The 10,860-nt window shown below is 41.4% G+C and overlaps 1 protein-coding gene across 1 annotated transcript in view; it reads left to right on the top strand.

Annotated features, from left to right (window-relative positions):
- Positions 1 to 267, top strand: part of LOC115184554 (multiple epidermal growth factor-like domains protein 11) — a 131,780-nt gene extending 131,513 nt beyond the window's left edge. The window contains exon 8 of the mRNA XM_029745411.1: positions 260 to 267. Within this exon, the coding sequence (XP_029601271.1) occupies positions 260 to 267 (8 nt within the window). The remainder of the gene's footprint in view (positions 1 to 259) is intronic.
- The last annotated feature ends 10,593 nt before the right edge of the window (positions 268 to 10,860 follow it).

Genomic DNA, 10,860 nt, shown 5'->3' with positions numbered 1-10,860 from the left:
GAATAACTGAAGGAAAACAGTTGAGGAAGTCAACCACTGAGTATGATCTCCATTTAAATACATGCACAGGTCAAATACGTTCAAGTACCTAAAATACTTGAAAGTATTTGAAGTGTGCTTGAATTACCTTGGAGTTTGTATTATACCAGTCTAAGTGAATCATAATAAATCAAGTGCAGCTCAAGTGTATTTGAACCAGGTCCAATTAGATAATCCTCGGTTCATTTTTAACAGTTGTGACACCCCCCTTTTCCTGCAGTCAAATGACCTAGTGGCATCATTGCTGGAATGTTACTCATCTTTTTCATAATGAATAAACATTTTTTTTTTTTTTTAAGTGTTTCTATGTGAAACGGTTTAGTTATATTTCAGTGTTCTGTGATGTATACAGTATAAAGTGTAATATTGGGATACAAACACAAAATTTTATAATTTTCAACTCTATATCTGACATGGTACAGATGTCTGTTGTTTAAGTCCATAACCATGTGTGTGAGGTGTAAACTTTTGTTTCAAAGTAGATTTGTTTACGACAACAAAGAATCACTCTGTGTGACCCTGATTTAGCCCACTGCAGTATTAATCAAATGAGATGAAAGGCTTCAGTGATTCATTGAGTAGTCAGCAACAGAGAACCTACAGACTGTGATTCATTGAGTAGTCAGCAACAGAGAACCTACAGACTGTGATTCATTGAGGAGTCAGCAACAGAGAACCTACAGACTGTGATTCATTGAGGAGTCAGCAACAGAGAACCTACAGACTGTGATTCATTGAGGAGTCAGCAACAGAGGACCTACAGACTGTGATTCATTGAGGAGTCAGCAACAGAGAACCTACAGACTGTGATTCAATTGAGGAGTCAGCACAGAGACCTACAGACTGTGATTCATTGAGGAGTCAGCAACAGAGAACCTACAGACTGTGATTCATTGAGGAGCCAGCAACAGAGAACCTACAGACTGTGATTCATTGAGGAGTCAGCAACAGAGAACCTACAGACTGTGATTCATTGAGGAGTCAGCAACAGAGAACCTACAGACTGTGATTCATTGAGGAGTCAGCAACAGAGAACCTATAGACTGTGATTCATTGAGGAGTCAGCAACAGAGAACCTACAGACTGTGATTCATTGAGGAGTCAGCAACAGAGAACCTACTACAGACTGTGATTCATTGAGGAGTCAGCAACAGAGAACCTACTACAGACTGTGATTCATTGAGGAGTCAGAAACAGAGAACCTACAGACTGTGATTCATTGAGGAGTCAGCAACAGAGAACCTACAGACTGTGATTCATTGAGGAGCCAGCAACAGAGAACCTACAGACTGTGATTCATTGAGGAGTCAGCAACAGAGAACCTACAGACTGTGATTCATTGAGGAGTCAGCAACAGAGAACCTATAGACTGTGATTCATTGAGGAGTCAGCAACAGAGAACCTACAGACTGTGATTCATTGAGGAGTCAGCAACAGAGAACCTACTACAGACTGTGATTCATTGAGGAGTCAGCAACAGAGAACCTACAGACTGATTCATTGAGGAGTCAGCAACAGAGGACCTATAGACTGTGATTCATTGAGGAGTCAGCAACAGAGAACCTACAGACTGTGATTCATTGAGGAGTCAGCAACAGAGAACCTATAGACTGTGAATCATTGAGGAGTCAGCAACAGAGAACCTACAGACTGTGATTCATTGAGGAGTCAGCACTCAGAGAACCTACAGACTGTGATTCATTGAGGAGTCAGCACTCAGAGAACCTACAGACTGTGATTCATTGAGGAGTCAGCAACAGAGAACCTACAGACTGTGATTCATTGAGGAGTCAGCAACAGAGAACCTACAGACTGTGATTCATTGAGGAGTCAGCAACAGAGAACCTACTACAGACTGTGATTCATTGAGGAGTCAGCAACAGAGAACCTACAGACTGTGATTCATTGAGGAGTCAGCAACAGAGAACCTACAGACTGTGATTCATTGAGGAGTCAGCAACAGAGGACCTACAGACTGTGATTCATTGAGTAGTCAGCAACAGAGAACCTACAGACTGTGATTCATTGAGGAGTCAGCAACAGAGAACCTACAGACTGTGATTCATTGAGGAGTCAGCACTCAGAGAACCTACAGACTGTGATTCATTGAGGAGTCAGCAACAGAGAACCTACAGACTGTGATTCATTGAGGAGTCAGCAACAGAGAACCTACAGACTGTGATTCATTGAGGAGTCAGCACAGAGAACCTACAGACTGTGATTCATTGAGTAGTCAGCAACAGAGAACCTACAGACTGTGATTCATTGAGGAGTCAGCAACAGAGAACCTACTACAGACTGTGATTCATTGAGGAGTCAGCAACAGAGAACCTACAGACTGTGATTCATTGAGGAGTCAGCAACAGAGAACCTACAGACTGTGATTCATTGAGGAGTCAGCAACAGAGGACCTACAGACTGTGATTCATTGAGTAGTCAGCAACAGAGAACCTACAGACTGTGATTCATTGGAGGAGTCAGCAACAGAGAACCTACAGACTGTGATTCATTGAGGAGTCAGCACTCAGAGAACCTACAGACTGTGATTCATTGAGGAGTCAGCAACAGAGAACCTACAGACTGTGATTCATTGAGGAGTCAGCAACAGAGAACCTACAGACTGTGATTCATTGAGGAGTCAGCAACAGAGAACCTACAGACTGTGATTCATTGAGTAGTCAGCAACAGAGAACCTACAGACTGTGATTCATTGAGGAGTCAGCAACAGAGGACCTACAGACTGTGATTCATTGAGGAGTCAGCAACAGAGAACCTACAGACTGTGATTCATTGAGGAGTCAGCACTCAGAGAACCTACAGACTGTGATTCATTGAGGAGTCAGCAACAGAGAACCTACAGACTGTGATTCATTGAGGAGTCAGCAACAGAGAACCTACAGACTGTGATTCATTGAGGAGTCAGCAACAGAGAACCTACAGACTGTGATTCATTGAGTAGTCAGCAACAGAGAACCTACAGACTGTGATTCATTGAGGAGTCAGCAACAGAGGACCTACAGACTGTGATTCATTGAGGAGTCAGCAACAGAGAACCTACAGACTGTGATTCATTGAGTAGTCAGCAACAGAGAACCTACAGACTGTGATTCATTGAGGAGTCAGCAACAGAAAACCTACAGACTGTGATTCATTGAGGAGTCAGCAACAGAGAACCTACAGACTGTGATTCATTGAGGAGTCAGCAACAGAGAACCTACAGACTGTGATTCATTGAGTAGTCAGCAACAGAGAACCTACAGACTGTGATTCATTGAGGAGTCAGCAACAGAGAACCTACAGACTGTGATTCATTGAGGAGTCAGCAACAGAGAACCTACAGACTGTGATTCATTGAGTAGTCAGCAACAGAGAACCTACAGACTGTGATTCATTGAGGAGTCAGCAACAGAGGACCTACAGACTGTGATTCATTGAGTAGTCAGCAACAGAGAACCTACAGACTGTGATTCATTGAGTAGTCAGCAACAGAGAACCTACAGACTGTGATTCATTGAGGAGTCAGCAACAGAGGACCTACAGACTGTGATTCATTGAGGAGTCAGCAACAGAGAACCTACAGACTGTGATTCATTGAGTAGTCAGCAACAGAGAACCTACAGACTGTGATTCATTGAGGAGTCAGCAACAGAAAACCTACAGACTGTGATTCATTGAGGAGTCAGCAACAGAGAACCTACAGACTGTGATTCATTGAGTATGTATTCAGGAGCAGAAACATTATTGGGCTGGAATGAGTCAGAGTCATACTGAGCATCATCTCACTTTACTTCCATTACTTCCTAGGTGTGCGTGTGTGAGTGTGAGTGTGTGTGTGTGTGTGTGTGTGTGTGTGTGTGTGTGTGTGTGTGTGTGTGTGTGTGTGTGTGTGTGTGTTGTGTGTGTGTGTGAGTGTGAGTGTGTGAGTGTGTGTGCGTGTGTCTTGATGAAAAGGGTTTAGAAGTAGGAAACTCTATAGGAAACTCTATAGGAAACTCTATGGGAAACCCTATAGGAAACTCTATAGGAAACTCTATGGGAAACGCTATAGGAAACTCTATAGGAAACTCTATAGGAAACTCTATAGGAAACTCTATGAGAAACCCTATAGGAAACTCTATGGGAAACCCTATAGGAAACTCTATAGGAAACTCTATGGGAAACGCTATAGGAAACTCTATAGGAAACTCTATAGGAAACTCTATAGGAAACTCTATGAGAAACTCTATAGGAAACCCTTTGGGAAACTCTATAGGAAACCCTATGGGAAACTCTATAGGAAACCCTATGGGAAACTCTATGAGAAACCCTATGGGAAACTCTATAGAAAACCCTATGGGAAACTCTATAGGAAACCCTGTGGGAAACTCTATAGGAAACTCTATGGGAAACTCTATAGGAAACTCTATAGGAAACTCTATGGGAAACTCTATAGGAAACTCTATAGGAAACTCTATAGGAAACTCTATAGGAAACCCTTTGGGAAACTCTATAGGAAACCCTATGGGAAACTCTATAGGAAACCCTATGGGAAACTCTATAGGAAACCCTATGGGAAACTCTATAGGAAACCCTGTGGGAAACTCTATAGGAAACTCTATGGGAAACTCTATAGGAAACTCTATAGGAAACTCTATGGGAAACTCTATAGGAAACCCTATGGGAAACTCTATAGGACACTCTATAGGAAACCCTATGGGAAACTCTATAGGAAACCCTACTGGAAACACTATAGGACACTTAAAGGAAACTCTCTAGGACACTCTATGGGAAGACTGTATGTGTAACATATTAATCAGTCTATTAGACAGACTGTATGTGTAACATATGAATCAGTCTATTAGACAGACTGTATGGGTAACATATTAATCAGTCTATTAGACAGACTGTATGGCTAACATATTAATCAGTCTATTAGACTGTATGGGTAACATATTAATCCGTCTATTAGACAGACTGTATGGGTAACATATTAATCAGTCTATTAGACAGACTGTATGGGTAACATATTAATCAGTCTATTAGACAGACTGTATGGGTAACATATTAATCAGTCTATTAGACAGACTGTATGGGTAACATATTAATCAGTCTATTAGACAGACTGTATGGGTAACATATTAATCAGTCTATTAGACAGACTGTATGTGTAACATATTAATCAGTCTATTAGACAGACTGTATGTGTAACATATTAATCAGTCTATTAGACAGACTGTATGGGTAACATATTAATCAGTCTATTAGACAGACTGTATGGCTAACATATTAATCAGTCTATTAGACTGTATGGGTAACATATTAATCAGTCTATTAGACAGACTGTATGGGTAACATATAATCAGTCTATTAGACAGGACTGTATGGGTAAACATATTAATCAGTCTATTAGACAGACTGTATGGGTAACATATTAATCATCTATTAGACAGACTGTATGGGTAACATATTAATCAGTCTATTAGACAGACTGTATGGGTAACATATTAATCCGTCTATTAGACTGTATGGGTAAATATTAATCCGTCATTAGACAGACTGTATGGGTAACATATTAATCAGTCTATTAGAAGACTGTATGGGTAACATATAATCAGTCTATTAGACAGACTGTATGGGTAACATATTAATCAGTATATTAGACAGACTGTATGGGTAACATATTAATCAGTCTATTAGACAGACTGTATGGGTAACATATTAATCAGTCTATTAGACAGGACTGTATGGGTACATCTTAATCAGTCTATTAGACAGACTGTATGGGTAACATATTAATCAGTCTATTAGACAGACTGTATGGGTAACATATTAATCAGTCTATTAGACAGACTGTATGGGTAACATATTAATCAGTCTATAGACAGACTGTATGGGTAACATATTGATCGTCTATTAGACAGACTGTATGGCTAACATATTAATCAGTCTATTAGACTGTATGGGGTAACATATTAATCAGTCTATTAGACAGACTGTATGGGTAACATATTAATCAGTCTATTAGACAGACTGTATGGGTAACATATTAATCAGTCTATTAGACAGACTGTATGGGTAACATATTAATCAGTCTATTTGACAGACTGTATGGGTAACATATTAATCAGTCTATTAGACAGACTGTATGGGTAACATATTAATCAGTCTATTAGACTGTATGGGTAACATATTAATCCGTCTATTAGACAGACTGTATGGGTAACATATTAATCAGTCTATTAGACAGACTGTATGGGTAACATATTAATCAGTCTATTAGACAGACTGTATGGGTAACATATTAATCAGTCTATTAGACAGACTGTATGGGTAACATATTAATCAGTCTATTAGACAGACTGTATGGGTAACATATTAATCAGTCTATTAGACAGACTGTATGGGTAACATATTAATCAGTCTATTAGACAGACTGTATGGGTAACATATTAATCAGTCTATTAGACAGACTGTATGGGTAACATATTAATCAGTCTATTAGACAGACTGTATGGGTAACATATTTATCAGCATCCTACACAGAGTTGGAAATAATAAATAAATATATTATATATAAATTGGAAATCTGGAAGGAATGGAAGAATTTATCTCGGAGTCAATTTGACTGAAATCATAATGATACATGGAATACACTGTTACTATAGAGATCCCTCAAATTATGGAATACACTGTTACTATAGAGACCCCTCAAATTATGGAATACTCTGTTACTATAGAGATCCCTCAAATTATGGAATACACTGTTACTATAGAGATCCCTCAAATTATGGAATACACTGTTACTATAGAGACCCCTCAAATTATGGAATACTCTGTTACTATAGAGATCCCTCAAATTATGGAATACACTGTTACTATAGAGATCCCTGAAATTATGAAATACACTGTTACTATAGAGATCCCTACAATTATGGAATACACTGTTACTATAGAGATCCCTGAAATTATGGAATACACTGTTACTATAGAGATCCCTCAAATTATGGAATACTCTGTTACTATAGAGATCCCTGAAATTATGGAATACACTGTTACTATAGAGATCCCTACAATTCATATCTGGACATCGAAGCCAGTTCCAGTTTTTATTTAATTTAATTATTTCCCTCTAATCAGGGATTGATGCAATGAATTATCAAGTAGAACAGAAAACCAGCCTTAATGTTTCTGGACTCCAGTAGAATAGAAAACCAGCCTTAATGTTGCTGGACCCCAGGAAGAGTAGCTGCTGCATTAGCAGGAACTACTGGGGATCCTTAATTTAACCCACCACAGCTCACAGTCTGCTTATTCTATAAATAATATAATTATTAATCTAAACATTTTATAGATGTTGTTGTCCAGGTAAGAAGCCTCCAGGTGTTACAGTGAGATGTTGTTTTCCAGGTAAGGAGCCTCCAGGTGTTACAGTGAGATGTTGTTTTCCAGGTAAGAAGCCTCCAGGTGTTACAGTGAGATGTTGTTTTCCAGGTAAGAAGCCTCCAGGTGTTACAGTGAGATGTTGTTTTCCAGGTAAGAAGCCCCCAGGTGTTACAGTCAGATGTTGACGGATGATCAGTTTGATGGAACAGGACTCAGAGAGAAGCCCTGCCAATTGGACTGTGTGTGTGTGTGTGTGTGTGGTGTGTGTGTGTGTGTGTGTGTGTGTGTGTGTGTGTGTGTGTGTGTGTGTGTGTGTGTGTGTGTGTGTGTGTGTGTGTGTGTGTGTGTGTGTAAATATTAATGCTGAGTGGTGTAAAACATAGTAGCATACCCACACCACAGTCTGCAGTACACATCTGATGAACACAGAGTTGGACCTCAGATCTTGGCTAAGCCCCACTGCTCACAGCCTGACTGCTAGCATGGAGAAAGTAACAAAGTAAGCATTTCACAGTGCTGTTTATACCTGCTATAAACTGTGTACGTGATGAATAAACTAATGTAGTGGGGTAAGCATCTACCGTAGACCACACTGATACAGATATCTACTGTAAACCACACTGATACAGACATCTACTGTAAACCACACAGATACAGACATCTACTGTAAACCACACAGATACAGACATCTACTGTAAACCACACTGATATAGACATCTACTGTAAACCACACAGATACAGACATCTACTGTAAACCACACAGATACAGACATCTACTGTAAACCACACAGATACAGACATCTACTGTAAACCACACTGATACAGACATCTACCGTAGACCACACTGATACAGACATCTACTGTAAACCACACAGATACAGACATCTACTGTAAACCACACTGATATAGACATCTACTGTAAACCACACAGATACAGACATCTACTGTAAACCACACAGATACTGACATCTACTGTAAACCACACTGATACAGACATCTACTGTAAACCACACTGATACAGACATCTACTATAAACCACACTGATACAGACATCTACTGTAAACCACACTGATACAGACATCTACTATAAACCACACAGATACAGACATCTACTGTAAACCACACTGATACAGACATCTACTGTAAACCACACTGATACAGACATCTACTGTAAACCACACTGATACAGACATCTACCGTAAACCACACTGATACAGACATCTACCGTAGACCACACTGATACAGACATCTACTGTAAACCACACAGATACAGACATCTACTGTAAACCACACTGATACAGACATCTACTGTAAACCACACAGATACAGACATCTACTGTAAACCACACAGATACAGACATCTACTGTAAACCACACTGATACATACATCTACTGTAAACCACACTGATACATACATCTACTGTGAACCACACTGATACAGACATCTACCGTAGACCACACTGATACAGACATCTACCGTAGACCACACTGATACAGACATCTACTGTAAACCACACAGATACAGACATCTACTGTAAACCACACTGATACAGACATCTACTGTAAACCACACAGATACAGACATCTACTGTAAACCACACAGATACAGACATCTACTGTAAACCACACTGATACAGACATCTACTATAAACCACACAGATACAGACATCTACTATAAACCACACAGATACAGACATCTACTGTAAACCACACTGATACAGACATCTACTATAAACCACACTGATACAGACATCTACTGTAAACCACACTGATACAGACATCTACTGTAAACCACACTGATACAGACATCTACTGTAAACCACACTGATACAGACATCTACTATAAACCACACAGATACAGACATCTACTATAAACCACACAGATACAGACATCTACTGTAAACCACACTGATACAGACATCTACTATAAACCACACTGATACAGACATCTACTGTAAACCACACTGATACAGACATCTACTGTAAACCACACTGATACAGACATCTACTGTAAACCACACAGATACAGACATCTACTGTAAACCACACTGATACAGACATCTACTGTAAACCACACTGATACAGACATCTACACTGGCAAACCTTTTCTCTTTTGGATTAAAATAGTGTCCTTAAATCTCTCTCTCTCTCCAGCCATTATTTCATTATTTTAAAGTACTGAAGGTTTTGTGGTCTGTCTCTCCTTCCAGATGTTATTGAAGAGAAAGAGAGAGAGAGAGAGAGAGAGAGAGAGAGAGAGAGAGAGAGAGAGAGAGAGAGAACGAGAGAGAGAGGCAGAGACAGAGAGAGGAGACAGAGAGAGAGAGAGAGAGAAAGAGAGAGAGAGAGAGAGAACAGATAGAGAGGAAAGGAGAGACTAGGATGGATGTGTGGTTCCTCAACAGAGAGACTAGGATGGATGTGTGGTTCCTCATCAGAGAGACTAGGATGGATGTGTGGTTCCTCATCAGAGAGACTAGGATGGATGTGTGGGTTCCTCATCAGAGAGACTAGGATGGATGTGTGGTTCCTCATCAGAGAGACTAGGATGGATGCGTGGTTCCTCATCAGTATACCCAACTCAGTGAGGCCAGAAACCAGCCCCCCCCCCAGCTCAGTGAGGCCAGACACCAGCCCCCCCAGCTCAGTGAGGCCAGACACCAGCCCCCCCAGCTCAGTGAGGCCAGACACCAGCCCCTCCAGCTCAGTGAGGCCAGACACCAGCCCCTCCAGCTCAGTGAGGCCAGGCACTAGCCCCTCCAGCTCAGTGAGGCCAGACACCAGCCCCTCCAGCTCAGTGAGGCCAGACACCAGTCCCCCAGCTCAGTGAGGCCAGACACCAGCCCCCCAGCTCAGTGAGGCCAGACACCAGCCCCCCCAGCTCAGTGAGGCCAGACACCAGCCCCCCCCAGCTCAGTGAGGCCAACACCCAGACGCCCCACAGCTCAGTGATGGCCAGACACCCAGCCCCTCCAGCTCAGTGAGTGCCCAGACACCAGCCCCCTCCAGCTCAGTGAGAACCAGACACCAAGCAGCCCCCCCTCCAGCTCAGTGAGGCAGACACCAGCCCCCAGCTCAGTGAGGCCAGACACCAGCCCCCCCAGCTCCGTGAGCCCGAAGACACCAGCACCCTCCAGCTCAGTGATGCCAGACCCCAGCCCCTCCAGCTCAGTGAGGGCCAGACACCAGCCCCTCCAGCCTCAGTTGAGGCCAGACACCAGCCCCTCTCCAGCTCAGTGAGGCCGACCCCAGCCCCCCAAGGCTACAGTCCTATTAACCAGTTGGTGTAAAGTACTTAAGGGAACAATACTTGAAAGTACTACTCAGTAGTTTTTCGGTGGTATCTGTACTTTACTAAAATTACATTTTTGAACAGCTTTTACTTTAAACTTCAATAAATTCCTAAAGAAAAATAAGTACTTTTATACTCCATACATTTTCACCCTGACACCCAAATGT

The sequence above is a fragment of the Salmo trutta genome, unplaced genomic scaffold (assembly GCF_901001165.1).
Source record: "Salmo trutta unplaced genomic scaffold, fSalTru1.1, whole genome shotgun sequence".
Classification (NCBI taxonomy): domain Eukaryota; kingdom Metazoa; phylum Chordata; class Actinopteri; order Salmoniformes; family Salmonidae; genus Salmo; species Salmo trutta.
Note: the sequence above shows the minus strand (reverse complement) of the source record. Positions and strands in the feature narration are given on the sequence as shown.